Here is a 15,804-nt window from a genome sequence, read left to right on the forward strand (position 1 = left end):
CAGTGCCCTGGGACTCGACTGGCGGACAAAGAGAACAAGCCCTGCTCTGGGAGTGAGCAGCGGGTATATTAGTATAGCTATGAGGAGGGGCAGGAGGAAGGGACGGAGGTAGATCGGATTGATTAAAGAACTGGAGCTCTCCGGGTCAGTGGCACCCAAAAGCAGGGCAGCAGGCGCGACGGCGCGTCAAAGAAGTGGCTATAGCAGCATCCCGTCGACAGTGATGTCATCACAAGCCACAGCAGCCGCGCGGGCGTGCGGCCACAGCTAGCTGCCGCGTCCACCATGGCTCCATCGCCCTTGACAGCCGCCGCAACAGTGTGTTCGTGGCTGGGCTCGCCCACAATCGCCTCGCATTAGGATTCTGATTCGCATCGTGCCCATGTCTGTGACGAAGGCGGGGGCCGGCGACAGCCAATCGACGCGCGCGGAACAGTGGGGCGCCATCGGATCATCGCCTAGCCCTGCTCCGATCCCATGAACCATGGCCCCGCACGACTCAGGCTCACGACCATTGCGCCCGCACGACGAGCACTGCCATGTCGGGCTGCTTCACCCTGTTCACCAACGCGCGGTACGTCCTCGATGGCGCATTTGTCGCCGACCACCTCGTCATTTCCGGCGACACGGGCATGATCCTGAGGAGAGACGGGTACATCGGCGGCGACGTCGTGGATCTGGACGACAACATCGTGGCACCTGGGTTTCTCGAGTTGCATACAAACGGCGCCAATGGGTTTCATTTCACGCACTTCGGAGACGGCAAGAGCTATGCACAGCAAATAGACAAGATTGCACGGTACTATGCTACCCAAGGCGTGACGGGATTTTGGGCAACCATACCTACCGTCGAGGCACATGAGTTCCAGAAGGTCCATCAGTCTCCCCTTGGTTTGTCTTGAGAGGGATGACATCTGACTCTCGCCAGATCCTGCCCGCCCTCGCAGCGCGCGATATTCCAAACTCGGCATCTCTTCTCGGTGCACACACCGAAGGCCCGTACCTCCACCCACAAAAGAAGGGCGCACACAATTCCTCGCTCTTCCAGACATGTGACACTTCGCCATCTACCATCTACGGAGCCTCCAACCTCTCTTCCTCCGTCAAGCTCGTGACAGTGGCACCCGAGATCCCTGATTCCGCAAACCTCATCAAGACCCTCACATCCAGCGGCATCAGAGTGTCTATGGGCCACTCCACCGCCTCTTATTCAGATGGCCTCGCAGGCCTGCACGCCGGCGCAACCTGCCTGACCCACACTCTCAACGCCATGCCACCGTTCGCCTCCCGCATCCCAGGTCTAGCAGGATTGATATCGCTCCCCTCTAAGCACAAACCAATCACCCCATGGTACACCATCATCCCAGACGGCGAACACCTCCACCCAGCGACGGTATCCCTCCTCCATAAAAACAACCCCAAACGATCAATCCTCATAACTGATTCCATCGAACTTGCCTCTCTGTCAGACGGCACCTATCCCGGTCATGCTCAGATCCCCTTTGAGCAAACAAAGGCCGGAACGCGGGCCACCATCGCGGGCACTGACACGCTGATTGGCGGTTGCATACCTTTGCAAGAGGGGGGTCCGCAATTTGATGTCGTGGTCGGGATGCGGTATCGCGGAGGCCGTGTGCTCTGTCACGGAGAACGTGGCTGCTTTCATGGGAATTGATGGCGTTGGTGGAAGAGGGGTGCTTAGGGAAGGAAGGAGAGCTGATCTCTGTGTATTGAATGAGGCGGGTGAAGTCTTGCAGACTTGGGTAGCTGGGCACAAGGTTTGGGATAAGGAAGAAGAGATGGAGCAGAGGGAGAATGACGGTGATGCGAGAGGCTAACTATGTCACTGGCTTAGCAATGTGGCTTAGATATGGAGTATGTTGAACTAGACTACAGATAATGACCCACGGAACAGCGTACTCGATTCTTCAACACTCCAACCGTACCGAGATACGTTGACGAAAGTTCTCGTGGGGCGACAGCACGCTCGAGACAAACCGTGAGCGAACCAGAAGTAAATTACTGACGCGGATATTGGATATCCTGAGTGCAATCAGAGGATGCGATATGTTTGATATCGCCCGGTGCAAGTGGTTGCCCCCATACGATAGTCGCTGTCGACTATGGTCGTAGACTTGCCTCGATGTCAATGTCTTACAAATTGTGTTATTTCCTTCATCGGCACCAGTATCTGGCCGGTGTCAACGGCATACTAGTATCGATACATATCAGCAGTGAATGAAAGGGCGATGCAACACAACACCTATAGTACGTATTGCATTCCCCCATACTACATCACCCACTAGTCATCACAGCTCCTCTTCCCAGCCATCATGAGATTGTATCTGACGATGTTGCAATCAACGGCGTGATCTTCCAGGAACCAATTTCAATCTATTACGCAGCGCCTTCCGAAGAAGTCGACGCAGCATAGGAAGCTATCTCAGAAGTGTGACCATTCGGCAACAGCTCCGAACGAGTGCTACGCCTCGGCAAGGATTCAACACAACCGTACGCATACAGGAAATTGGGTTATGCAATTCTTCGCTGTTTCTTACATTTCTTTGATGTTTAAGGTCAAGATATGGCACAGACGCGCACTTCGCCGAATTAGATAACCAACACCTCCATTGCCTCAATATCCTGTGCAAATTTGTACACCACGAATAATATCTCGCGAACTACTCTTCCCGGTCAGAATCTCTGTCGCGTGTGCAGGCCGTACATCGCCACCATCGCCTCTATGTGATGCTACAGACGCTAACTTGCTAGGCAAATATTAATATCTTAATGTTTGACTAGGTGGTGACGCAGAAGAATCCCTTTGCGGGCGTTGTGAAACGGAGGAAGTGCGCTAATTATAGGGGTTTGTTAGATTAGCAGAAAGGGAATGATATTAATGGGTAGCAGGAGAAAGTAAAGTACTTGAGGGCGGTAGAAGGGGTGAAGGCGTTGCCGGCGTTGAAGGGCCTGCTTCAGATTAGGAAGTTGATGCGTAGTAGAGACTTGCAATCTGTCTTACGGGCCCGAGCCGAGGAATGTCCAACATGACCAATGAACACCTGAAGTTCTCAGAAACTGCGCGATTTCACAAATAAAGCACTATAATGTGGGCGGTTTCTGAACCTACTAGCCAGGAATAGCGGCGTTTCTTTTTATCAAGCACGAAAGGAGTGATTCCAGCATGAAATACTCTGTGCGGTAACATGAGCGGTATGCGGTAATGTGAGCGGTGTACCAAGTTTAGACAAGAAATTGGATGCCTTTCTAGCCATCAAAGGGTTCCAGAGTCTCTCATAGAGCCAACTACTATATCAGATTTGAAGATCAGATAAGGCGAACAGCCATTTCCCACGATCTGCTAAAGTCCGCTCCAATAACCATGGCCCCCTTCGCTCATTTTCGATATCAAAAGCTTCAGAAGTCATTAGGATTTCAGCGGTTATGATTCAATCTTCATTTTCGTCGAGAATGTTGCCAAGGCCATGGAACACGTCCCAGACCTGCTTCGCCTTTCGGACCTTCTCCTTGAGAGCCTTGTTCTCTGCCTGGAGCGAAGAATTCTTGGCCTTGTGCTCCCGAGACTGCAACTCAGTCTTCTGCTGATCTTACTCAAGCTGCTTCACTTGGTCTGATTTTATGTTCGATATGTTGAAATTACGGCAATCTCGGGTGGCTGTGCGTACCTCGCAATGCGACAAGCCTGGTGTATTTGAGCTCGTGATCCAACTTAAGAGTAGCGTTCCTAGCCACCATTGCGTCGAAATTAGTGGCCTGTCGATCAATCAGTGGCGTTGACATTCCAGATTAAGATAACACACGTACAATAGCGCGCAATTTGTTAGCAGGAGTCTCATTCTGGCTGTCAGCCTCCCTCTTCAGCATGGTTTCCTGTCCTTTTGGGACAGGTTGAACCGAGAAAAGCGGCTTGAAGAGACCCGATGAGCCGAGTTGTGGTCGAGTGGCACCGGAAGTCTTCTTAGGTACTAGGATATTGCTCCTAGAAAGCAAGCCTGGAAGAGTTGCTGCTTTGTTGCTTGCATCATTTTTCCCCGCCTTCTTCCAAAAGGGGTTGGACGGAGCTGGAGGTACGTCGTGAAGGAACCTCGCTATTGTAGTGTTGTCTTGGGCTGTTTGGAAGTTTCAAGTCGTTGCCAGAGAGGATGTGAGGGCTGTGGCTGGAGCACAGCAAAGCAAACATTAGGTGAGGAACGAGCACGTTAATCTGCTCAAGCGGAAGTGACAGTGAGCTATAAGGCACATCGAGGCGCAGTATAGATATATTTGAACATTTTCCGTTAGCCTGACTGAACTTAAGAGTTGATAGTGAAAGTGAAAGTGAGATGTTGTTGAGTGACGTATTATGACCTAGGTTAAAAGTCTATGTTAACTTAACACCCGGCTCAGCCTTCCTGTTATATCATGCAATGTGCCGTAAACCATGCCTAGAGGGTAATACAAGGTCCGGAACGCCTTCCATTTCTTTTCTAAATGTTCAAGATTCTTCTCGAGCGCCTGGTTCAGGCGCTCAAGCCCTGTGTTTGCATTCCTGTATACAGTGGTAACATCCTCACTGGTTGCCAAGTTGCGCTTGATTGTCTCGATCTCGGTCTGATGGTTCTCACTCTCGATCTTCATTTTTTGTGCTTGGGTCCGAGCGGCCATCAACTGCGTGCTCTTTCACTCAAGCTGCTTTTTGATATTTGCGTTGTCGTTGGTATTTTGTGGCAACTCGTTCGCCAATTGATTTTTAGGACACATCGAGGACGAAAGGTGAGTCTCGTTAGCTTACAATGCTACGGAGCTTCGACGTGCCGAATGGACAGGAGTGAAGGAGACACGATCTAGGGTCACATATGGGACAGTTAGCGAATGAACTGCAAGCCAAACAATACATGCCTTGTGTCTTCTAGATGGCAGTCAATCCGAGATGAGCTCTTCGAATGTTTCTCAACCGGTTGACGAGGAGTCGGAGAGATTGTGGCCACAGTCTCGCACGGTCTGATGCTATACGCGTGTATTCATCATCATAGAGATAGTGCATCAAAGTTTTATCAAGGTCTCTTGAGTATATACGATGACCGCCGGGTAAGTTGAAGTAAACTTAGGAAGCTAGTTGCAGCATTTCTATCCTTCCCTGTGAGAGTAAAGTCTTGAGCTGTAATCGTGCAATTGATCAAGTCACTGAGTTCACACAAGTCTTCCCAGGTATGATTGTGAACTTTGATTCCCAAATGACCGAGTTTGCAACAAAGCTTTAACGGAAATAGTGCGTCATGAGATGTCAGCCTAGAGCTTGCTAGAGTGAATCTGTATTTGGTGGATACGAGGTAAAACTGAACTCTTTTGATAATATGTGCTACAAGGAGTGCGAGCTGGCTCTGCACCCACCGTGGAGGGCACTTGGTTTCGCGAATTAATTGCATGCTTGTGTGCTTGCTGTGTTCAAATGCTGACCTGCAAACTCTGGGGAAGGATCAATTTGCGGCGCGTACTCTTTTGCCCTTACGCGTACGTGTCTTCCTGCAAGAGGTCTTCGCCAATGTTCTTGACGTCGCCGGATGCAAGCATATTCTTTCTTGATGCATCAAGCCTTATCCTTGGCAAATTGCAGTACTGCCCCGTGGAGGGATTCTAGGGGTTTTGATATTGTCACGCCTACTGTTTGCTTGTATCCTTGCGGGTATGTGAATTCCTGCAAGACTTCCTTGCCATGTATCGTTGACATGGCCGAATACAACCACTCGGCGCGTTTGGTCTGCTTCACCTTCTTGTAGAAGCTCGACTGCTCCGGTGCCATCATGCCGTGCCAAGTTCTTGACATAGTTGCATCTCCCATCGACGGGCAGCTCCGATGCCACTGCCATGTCGCTCCAAGTGCCCTGGTTGAAAAAGTACCGACTGTGAAACGTACCTCATTTTCTGCGGTCCTCGTGCATAACAACAGGGACCTCATCTGGTATGGTTGTTTGCATGCTTGCGCACATGCCTACCTGCCCGTTCGCGTCTCGGTTCCGTCCTTGCGCAAGACTGACATGCTGCTGCTCAGCACATGTGGCTCGTACCTCGCATAGCGACTCATAAAGTAGCACCCTGGCATTTCCTTGCAGCCTGTATAAGGTTGAGAGCTCCGAAGCCACCATGTCGCCCGGGTTTCCCTTGACACGCCTGGCCATGGTCGTCAACATCTTCTTCAACGAGACGCATAGCCGCTCACGCATAGTTGCCGACATGAGGGATGCATTGGAGCTGCGCCGTGAAGATGCGTTCCTGGCCGATCAGCCGTACCTAGCCACTCTGCATGCACGTCGCTTCCAACCACCAGAGCAACGCTCCGCTCCACTCTCGAACCCCCACATGGCCCATTGTTCAACAAGCGTCCAATATCTGACGCCTTATCTGCCTCGTTCCGTTGCATGACCACGACATGGACGTGGATGAGCTGGTTCTACGCCGATAAGCACGACAGGACAGCCAGCCGCAGACCCGCGCGCAGCCGTGTGCTCCCGCAGCGAACCTTCCACGGACGTTCGCGTGCATGGCTCTACCCCACGATGCGCCGATGGCGTCCAGATGTGAGCGGAGGTGCAGGCCGTCGAGCGTGACAACGGGCGCCCGTCGTGCATGCAACGAGCCGTCGAGGGCGCTATCGTGAGGTTTCGGGCGTTCGCTAGTGCAGCGCACGACGCCCCACGAGGACGAGACACGGCTTGCACTTGGTTGCTCCAAGATGGCGGCCGTGTGTGCGTGCCTGCGTGTTGCTGTCGAGGGAGGGCCAGCTCACATGCCATGGCGCAATCGTCCAGCAGCACAACACCACAACGCAAGCTCTAGAACGGCGCTAGAATCTTCAACATGCACATGCACGCGCCGCACACATGCCGGCAGCGCCCTGATCTTCGCTCACGATACCAGAAGCACGCGCTCAAGCCGCCATCAGCGAGGCCTCGACTTGGCCCATCTTCAATCACCTGCACACCAACGACAAGGCCCATCGTCGCAAACCTCGATCCCAGCGCCGTCCTGCATCGAACGCATCGAACATTCCGTTTCCCGGACATGTTCCTTGTTCGGTTCTAGCAGGCCTACGGTACACAACCTCGCGACCAGCACCGTTGCGCTTAGCTTTGCTCTACTGGATAGCAGCATGTAGCTCACGCACGTTCCTCCACCACGACAGCTGGCAGTGGAGCGGTGAGCGAGCACAAGAGGCCGAGCCGGAGCTTGGGCTAGCTTGGCCTGTACAGCATCCCAATCGTGCATCCAAGCGATTCCTTCGTCAAGTGTCCAACAGCATCAGCTGCGGGGCACATTGTATGTGTCGTGCTGGTTTAGCGAGCCGAATCACACTGACCAGCGCCGTCCCACTGACGACTGTGTACATTTACACAACCCTAAATCTTCCGCAGCTCAAGCTCGAGCACATCAACGCAAGCGTGCTCATAGAATACTCTTATCATACAGACACTTCCATACAAGTCCACGAAACGGCGAAGCATGCACCCAACGCCCATGTACATCTCCGCGCTCCGAATTCGGGTCGAGGTGATCCTGGGCCAAGCGCAGGAACCGATGGCAATGCCGACAACACACATCACAACACTATAGTGACATTCACACGCTCGTGTCATCGGCCTCTTCCTCCTTGTAGCTCACCCGCTGAGACACTCGCCCCGATCTCTTCCTACTTGGCGGAGCGGGCGCCCCACGCTTGCTCGGCAGCGCTTCTCCACCCTCATCGCCGTCCCCGTCCTTGCCTAAGCTGCTGAGCCGGTCGCTATCCTCATCTGATGGCGAAAGCGGCGGGACTGCTTTTCCGGCCGCCTTCGTTTTAGTAGCTGCACGTTTTGGAGCGGGCTTCTGCGCGGGCGTGTCGCCATTGTTGGACGGCATGTCATCGGTGTGGGCAGCGGCGGCAGCCGTCTTCCTCTTCTTTTTCGCAGGCGTAGTAGCACCATCTGCCTCGTCCTTTTTCTTGACTATGCGTTTCGGTGGCCGTAGCCAGTCTTCCATACCGGGCGGCCAGTAGACTCTACGCTCTGGTCCGCCCATACCAACCTCTTCCTCTGGCACGATAGGCGGAGGCTTCTCTTCTTCTTCCTCCTCTTCTAGCTTGACGTCCAGCTCCGCAAGATCGTCCGTCTTGTTCTTCTTGCTCTTCTTTGTCTTTTTTTTCGGCTTTGGTTTCCATGGCTTATTTTCGTCTTGTCGTACGTGAGGAATGACATCGTTGAAGAGTTCGAAACCCGGAACCTTGAACGTCCGCATGAGCTCGAAGACAGCCTGCTCCTTGTCCTTTGCCTCGATCATGAGATCCATGGTGTCTGGACATGGCGGGAACGTCATCACACGCGGGGAGTGCTTTCTCCTAGACCGTGCAGTGACTGCCTCTGGACAAGGCTCAGAGTAGTGCATCTTCGGCGTGATACTTTTCCTTCTCCATGTCTCAAGGATGCGAGGGAACAGCTCGATAATATCCTTGGTGCCCTCGCGGACTTGAGTGGAATCAAAGAGGATGTTGTGATGATGGAAATCAAGAACCATGGGGATGTTGAGCTCTTCACAGAGAGGCAAGATCTCATGCACCGACCAGACTACATCATCATTTTCAAGAACAAGACGATTCTTGACACTTTGAGAAAGCTTGGAATAGTTCTCCTTGAAGCGCTCAATAGCGGCAGGCTTGTCACCAAAAGCACCCCCCAGATGCAAGATCATGACGGCGTCGCGGTTTTGCTGAGGCGGCAGCTTGAGAAGCGACAGCATTTCATCATGATAGTCGAGATCACGGATTGCGTTGTCAATGACCTGTTTACGCGGCGAACCAAGCTGCGTGAACTGGCCCGGATGCGTAGTCACTCGGTGGCCAAGCTCAGCAATAATCTTACCTGCCTCGGCGAGAGTACCTGCCGCGAAAGGAGCGAGCTTGTAGCCATACTCATCATGGCTGGCAAAGGGGAACATTTCACTACTCAGACGCATGAACCTTATCCCGTACTTGTCATTCCAGCGGACCATCTTGACCACATCGCGGGCGTTAGCAAGGCCGAGCTCCTCCACGTAGCGCTGTCCTCGTGCAACATCCGCGGGCTGATCTCGGTCAGGGCGATTCTTAGTGGCATGCTCGGGTTGCGAGGTGTCCTTGAGAGGGTGTCGATGCTCGAGGATGCTGGCTATCCGGCACGTCCGCGAACTGAAGACGGGCGGATTAGCGTTGCGTAGGTATGTGTTCAGACAGGCCTATCGATGCAGTGTTAGCGTACGGTCCAAAGCTAAGGTAACATGGCGAGGCTCATACGTATCCAATCCGACCCTTCCACGGCAGAGGCAGATAGTCAGAGTTGACGGGCGGCGGCCTGGACAAAGCTTCCTTGACTTCATCCTCACCCTCGACAGCATCTTGTTCGGCTTCAGGGTCGCCAGTTACCCCCACGTCTTTCTCAACGGCAGGCCCGGAGGAGGCTATGGCAGTTGTGGATCCAGCATTGATGGTGCCATTGACAGCCGCACTGTCCACCACCTTCACATGCTCATTCGCACCCCTCTTTCGTTTGTACTTGCTGGGGGGCTGTTCAGGGACACCAGCCGCAGCTGTCTCAGATGCAGGTGCAGGCGCCTCGCTCGCACTCCCGTTTTTAGGCCTCCTCGACCGCTTGGAGCTCGCACCTTGTGACAGTCCGTGCGCTTCTGCAGGTACATCAATGGAGCCATGCTCCGTGAATGCATCAGGTGCTGCAGATGTGGCGTCAATTGGTGCAGTGTCCACTGGCCCTCCGCTAGATTTTTCCCTTCCGGGGGTCAGGCCATTGTCTCCAACATTGGCGAGCTCCACGCTGTCCGGTGAAGCCCGCAGCGCAGTGATGCCATCGACGACATCAGGATTGGCATTGGGGTTCGTGCTTGCGTGGGATGAGATATTGCGTGATGACTGTCGCCGCGTCGGGGCCGGTGGAGGATGAGGCTCTGCTGCGTCCTGGAGATGAGCGACACTTGCGGGCAATGGGACTCTGGTCTGCTGACGGGAGGATTCGGTGGCCGCGGTTAGTCCTGACGCCTGCCTACGCCTGGCCATTGTGAGTGAACAGGTGTGAGTCCCCCTTTGCGCGAGGCGTGGCGCGGACGAGGCTCGGAGTGCAACTGCGTGGCTGATGGGGAGAACAAAGCGTCTCATAAATGTCCGGCGTCGAGTGCTGCGTATCGCAAAGCGCTGGTAGTGCTGGTGACACGCTCAAAGCTTGCGAGAGCAATGAGCAATGGTTGCAGCTGTGCCATCGTCATGGTGGATGACTAACGCGAAAATCAGACTGCGCGACGCGACGACGTCACGATAAATCGATGGTGGACGCGCCTGTGCTGGTGGTGTTGAGAGGCGCCGCACCGATCGGCCGTAGCGCCATCGCGGTGGAGATTGGCGGATCTGGCGCCGGGGCCAGCCTTGCGCTGCCACGATGCGGTGCCTGAGGCATCCAGCCGTCCAGGCGCCCCGCTCGTCAATCACCCTTCGGCATCTCCAGCACGCCCAGCCGGCACGCACGCCGGCACGTTGCATCGCTCGCTCGCTGGCGGGCAGACGTGACCAGCCACTCGCGGACATGACCCAAGTGCCGGCCAGGAACGCGTCCAAGCCACTGCCGCTTCTTCTTCGCAAGCCACCCCCTCCTCCATTCGCTGTTACGTACGAGCAACTGTTCTACTGCATCACACGCATCGCGAAGACTACGATACAACACGACCGGTGTCTCTTGTCGGCGGTACCTACATATGCACGCGCCGTGCAGATGCAGCCCAGGGACGTCGGAACCGCCCATAGACACACTGCTAGTACTCTATACGCATCACCGCTGAAGGGCCCCCTATCTCGCCGCTTCTAGTCCGTCCAGAATGCTATTTCTCTCGCGCCTGAACATCAGCTGTGCCATTGGTTCCGTAGAGCTGGACAACCAAACCTTGTCGGTCATTGGGTAGCAGTCTGCGACAAGATGGTCCAGTAGTAGCTCCCTACAGAGCATGCAAGCACGGAGATGAGCTCGCCATCCTACACAATGGCGCCTGTAGACAGTCCTTTTGGTTCTGAAAAGCATCATGCGACCGTCATGTCAGATGCTCGTGCGGACAGCGTGGGGTACACGACTCTGTACAACGTCGACAATCATGTCTCCTTAGCCCTGTCGTCTCGTATCGAGAGATGGTCTCCACAGGCCATCTGACGGGCCCGCAGCCTAAAACCCTCGTACATACCGTACCTTGTCGCAACCAAGGAGAAAGCCTTAGCCGTCCCCGCACTCGTGCCTGGTAGGCGTATTTCGCAAACGCGACTCAAGCTCTCGTCCGTCGCGTCAACCTACTCAGCATGTCACTCTAGAGCCAAACTCCACCACAGGGGCAGGATGAACCCGGCGAGCATCACGCTGATCCATACTGCTTCCCGTTATCAATAGCTGCATTCTGTACCCGTGCGCCTTCTTGGTGGTAGTTTTAGTCTCGACTTGCTTTGCTTTGCTCGTAGTCCAGTCCAAGCGTATCGCGCACTCGCACCACCAACACTACGCCCAAAAGCAATTCGACCATCACCGAGTTCGAGCGCTGCTACTCTCCAGGCGTCCAGCAAAGCGGCTAGCTAAGGTGGCCCTCTCGACGAACGACGATACGAGCCTCAGGAGCATCCTCAGCGGAGCGGCGTGGCCGAAACAGGACATGGAGCCAGCAACACCCCGCGTCAGCACCATAACGTGCCAACAGCCAGTCATGCGAGAGAAGCAGGCCTCGGCGCCTGCAACAGCCGTGGATCCGTTTCCTCGCGAAGCTTGTTCCCGAACGCTCGCCGCTCGGCGCGCGCGGGAAGATCAGCAGGCGTCAGCGAGGAGTGGGCGGGAGGGGCTCTGCTTGGGGGCCGATTCCTTCACCCACTTTTCCTACACTGCCGTGACTGTATTCCCCATTGAATGGTGAGACACGGGAACAGACCACCCACGATAACACTACATTCCCATGTGAAAGCCAACGCTTCCATACGTAGGCCATTCTCTCCATGGAGCATGTAGAGCCGTTCACCGATTAGGCATATTGTGTTGCGATCATCACCAAAGGTCATCACGACAGCCGCGGCGCTGCATCTCACGCAGCTCACCGGCGCGCACAGGCATAGCTTGACAGATATCAGCAGCACAGTTTGTGTTCCCACACTCCATCGAAAGGAGCTGCCCTCGTGAGATACCGCCTAATTTGCTCTTCATTTGTTCAAGTGAGATGGATCGGGCCACATGATGGAGGACAAGACGCATGAGATCAGGAGCTCAGCGACCCAAAAGCAAGAAAGCAAGGTGGCAGAGTATGGTGAGCATTCGAAATCGTAAAGGGCGCGTGGACGCCATGCCGTCGTAAACATGAGCTGCAGGTCGTACAAACATGACGCTTCGGTCTTCCCAACACGCTGGGAACCGATGCAAATAACGCAGCTGAGATATAGATACAATCAAATGAACATGAGAACCTTGGAAACACCGCCCTGCACCATCGCTAGCTGGCGGATCCAAGTGGTCAACCAAAAATGCAAAGAGCCTCATTAGCCATTACCCTTTTGCCAGCCAACCAACCAGCACAACAACCGTGGGCGCGCGGGCCCTTTGATGCGCTTGTCGTCCAATCGAACCGTTGCCACCATGCGGTACGCCCGACGGCGCGTGCGAACTGCCTCAGATCACAATGTACTCCCCGTCAACGCGGTCCATAGCTTTCCTCCACTTGAACGCCTGCTGCGGTGCGCCAATGGGCCCCTGCCAGTGAGGCTGAGTGTCTGCATCGTCGCGCTCCGTGTCCTCTTGCCAGACCTTCTCAAGCACCTCAAGGCCACTCAAGTTGTTGAAGAAGCCGCTCTCGCGCTGGATCTCAACACACCGCTGTCGCACGATAGCGCGGTGTTCGCTTTCCACGCACTCGGTGCCAATGAGGAACAAAGGCCAGAGCAAGAACTTGTTGACGCAGCTGGTGACTCCGATCTGCGAGATGTGGAAGAGGCCCTGCGAAACGAGGCTCTGGAAATTGAGCGCACAGGAGGACAGCGTAGGATGCGCTAGGCGTTCGGTATACAAAAGTGCCGCATATCGGAAGCTTTCGCTCATGTGAAGCATTGCCGTGTCTGCAGGGGAGAGAGCTAGCCCAGGCACGCCCGATTGAGCATGTCCGATGGAATGCTCAAACTCCCACTCCTGGAGTCGGACGCGGACGTCGTGCCATTCCTCCCAGAACTCCAAGCGCTGATCCTCGGTATCGGAGCTCATGGAACTCCCTGTTTCGCGAACGGTAGGCCGCCATCCGTTGCCGTCGATGTTGTTGAACGTGAACGAATACGTGTCTCTCTGTTTCAGCCGCGGTGAAGCCCGTGGTGTAGTGTCATTTTCTCGAACTGGACGATTTTGACTCAGCAGATTCAGTCTACCAAGTCTAGCAATGAGTTTGAACAGACGCCCCTCGCACCCTGAAAGATGCTCCGATGCTCCCAAGTTTGCTGTAAGATTCATCATATCTAGGGAATCGCCCTGAACCTCCATTTCCCGATCATTAACCGCGCTCGTAAGGACGTCAAACCAAGTAAAGAAAAATTCAATCCAATCAATGAAATCTGAGCGCACTGTCCTGCCGCGCATGCTCAATAGCTTTTGTACGCCTGCCAATTGCGTTCTGAACTTGGTGAAGCCCGAGTCGCAGACGTGGAAGAGGCAGAGGATGAGGAGAGTTGCAAGAACACTGTCGTCTTGCGCGCCCTGCGGGTCGACCAGCTTCTGGTTGAGTAGGCTGATAGACTCGGCCTTGTAATGCTTTTCCTCGTCTGACGGCTCGCCGTGCATCTCACGCAGTTCCCACGTCGTCATCTGGGAAAACGCGTGCTCCGGCAGTAGTCCGTAGTCTTGAGCATAGCTTAGCCGCCGTCCTTCAATACCACCACGCATGCGCAGGTTGTTGGTGGCTAGCGCTGCAATGGCGTTCCGGAGGCCGTCGCTTCTCATCGCAAGGGGCATTACGTGCGTCCGGTACGGGTTGGTCGGGCCATCACCAGCCACGAGAACCCGGGATATAAACTTGTCGTAGTAGTCCAGCAGGTATAGCATCCGCGGGGAAAGGTGGGAAACGGTGGTAAGACTCTGAGGAATGAAAGTGGTGAGCGCGAGTTCGTCAAATGACAAGGGGCCAGAACCATAAGAAGACGTACCCTCCGTGGGGAGATAGGAGAAACCAGGATGAGACAATCCGCCCAGACTTGAACTCATTTCTCCCTCAATAAAGATGTCTGGAAAAGCTGGTGGGCCCATGCTCTGCTGAGCAGAGCTGACCTCGTTGAAATCTTGCACGCTCTGATCAGAGCTGATACTGGAGCTAACATCGTCGGCGATGGGTAGCGCATGTTGATTCGAGTGATGATATCGGATATGATCCATGGCATGCATGGAATGTTGGTCGTGATACGAGACGTTCGAAAATCGAGGAACAGAAGAGGAGTCCATGAATGGATACTCATCGGCAGGGGTACGAGGATATTCGCCAGGGGAAGGGAAATCGCTCTCGCCGTAGCTACCAAGGGAAGCTGACGACGCTGAAAGGCCATTATCCTCGTAAGGAACAGCAAGGGATGTGTGGAGTCTTTGCAGAGGACCCTGGCTCAGATGAGGTCGACGCAATTTGGATGAATGCGGATGAAATGGATCCACGTGCTCCCCATAACCGGGAACGGCGAAACCCATTGGCGTGGTGGGAGACGGTATTGGAATGGGGCTTGTAGGACCGAAATAATGATACTCTTGGGGGCCGGAGAAAGCATGTGGGCTTGTGGGGCTCCTTGGAGAATGAACGCCATAGTCGATGCTTCCCCGGGTCTCTAGTCTGGTTGGACTTTGCTTTGCGGCGGTCGCAGTTGCATTGGCAACAGTGGCGGTGGTAGTCTGCGTTTTGGAGTCGCGTGTGGTGCTAGCGTTCTGCGTAGATGATTTGGCTACGGGTAAAGACATGCCTCGAAGCTTTCCGCGGCTGGCGACTCCTACTCCCCAGGTCAAGGTGGTTCGGTATCCTGAGCATTCTTTGCCGAGCTCGATGCATTGCCCGCAATATGGCCGTCGACGATCGCACTTTGCTCCACGTTTTCTGCAGGCAAAGCAATCTTCACTGGCACCGGTGGCAGGCGCTCTTCTTCTGCGCTTCCTGGGCGCGGCGGCGGTAGTGTTGGTAGTGTTGGCCGTGTTCTCTGGTTTCTGGGCCTCTTGGGCCTGGATGGCGTTGGTCGACATAGCCATGGTAAAGGTACAAGGTGCAAATGTCTACACTGTAGAGCTGCAAGATGGTTGGACAGTGCAAAGTAGGTGCAAGAAGAATAAACAAACGACGAGGGTGAATGCTCAATAGAGGCAAGAAGGCGCGTCCCGTGGGTACTATTTAGTCTGAGGGGCGCTTGGTCCCAGATTTGATAAGAAGATCAGGACGGGAGACAGGGCAGGCCGCCAAGTGGTTGCATGTTCAAGATGACCGCTGTGTGCTAGCGTGCATCCTTTGCCGCGGTCTATGGAGGAGCTGGGGGGGTCGAAGGAGTGCTTGAGCTTGAACCTGGCGAAGCTTGGACTCTGGTAGGGGCATGCTGCAGCTTCAAGGGCCTGCTCGCTCGCCACACCCCACACATGGCGGCGAATGATCGATTTTTGGCATGATGTTACATCGTTTGGCAACCCTTGAAGATGCACGACGGAGAAGTGGCACAATCCACCAATGGGCATGGGGCAGGGCGATCTTGCGGAGGCTAGCTCAGAGGGTGCTGGTGGACCA

General features: G+C 54.5%; 5 protein-coding genes across 5 annotated transcripts; 1 reads left to right on the plus strand and 4 right to left on the minus strand.

Moving 5' to 3' along the window:
• Nucleotides 1-539: 539 nt before the first annotated feature.
• Nucleotides 540-1,675, plus strand: N0V89_004244 (uncharacterized protein; the record flags this gene model as incomplete). The annotated part of the gene is made up of 2 exons (XM_056213032.1): nucleotides 540-872; nucleotides 929-1,675. The coding sequence occupies 2 exons, from the start codon at nucleotides 540-542 to the stop codon at nucleotides 1,673-1,675; spliced, it is 1,080 nt and encodes a 359-aa protein (XP_056073340.1).
• A 1,774-nt stretch (nucleotides 1,676-3,449) lies between these two features.
• N0V89_004245 (uncharacterized protein) lies at nucleotides 3,450-4,638 on the minus strand (the record flags this gene model as incomplete). The annotated part of the gene is made up of 4 exons (XM_056213033.1): nucleotides 3,450-3,607; nucleotides 3,687-3,774; nucleotides 3,826-4,105; nucleotides 4,460-4,638. The coding sequence occupies 4 exons, from the start codon at nucleotides 4,636-4,638 to the stop codon at nucleotides 3,450-3,452; spliced, it is 705 nt and encodes a 234-aa protein (XP_056073341.1).
• Nucleotides 4,639-5,587: 949 nt separating this feature from the next.
• N0V89_004246 (uncharacterized protein) lies at nucleotides 5,588-5,919 on the minus strand (the record flags this gene model as incomplete). The annotated part of the gene is made up of 2 exons (XM_056213034.1): nucleotides 5,588-5,816; nucleotides 5,915-5,919. The coding sequence occupies 2 exons, from the start codon at nucleotides 5,917-5,919 to the stop codon at nucleotides 5,588-5,590; spliced, it is 234 nt and encodes a 77-aa protein (XP_056073342.1).
• A 1,695-nt stretch (nucleotides 5,920-7,614) lies between these two features.
• N0V89_004247 (uncharacterized protein) lies at nucleotides 7,615-10,072 on the minus strand (the record flags this gene model as incomplete). Its single annotated transcript, XM_056213035.1, has 2 exons — nucleotides 7,615-9,240; nucleotides 9,299-10,072. The coding sequence occupies 2 exons, from the start codon at nucleotides 10,070-10,072 to the stop codon at nucleotides 7,615-7,617; spliced, it is 2,400 nt and encodes a 799-aa protein (XP_056073343.1).
• Nucleotides 10,073-12,692: 2,620 nt separating this feature from the next.
• Nucleotides 12,693-15,281, minus strand: N0V89_004248 (uncharacterized protein; the record flags this gene model as incomplete). The annotated part of the gene is made up of 1 exon (XM_056213036.1): nucleotides 12,693-15,281. The coding sequence occupies one exon, from the start codon at nucleotides 15,279-15,281 to the stop codon at nucleotides 12,693-12,695; it is 2,589 nt and encodes an 862-aa protein (XP_056073344.1).
• Nucleotides 15,282-15,804: the final 523 nt, after the last annotated feature.

This window comes from Didymosphaeria variabile (assembly GCF_027946475.1).
Source record: "Didymosphaeria variabile strain IMI 356815 chromosome Unknown scaffold_3, whole genome shotgun sequence".
NCBI classification, from domain to species: domain Eukaryota; kingdom Fungi; phylum Ascomycota; class Dothideomycetes; order Pleosporales; family Didymosphaeriaceae; genus Didymosphaeria; species Didymosphaeria variabile.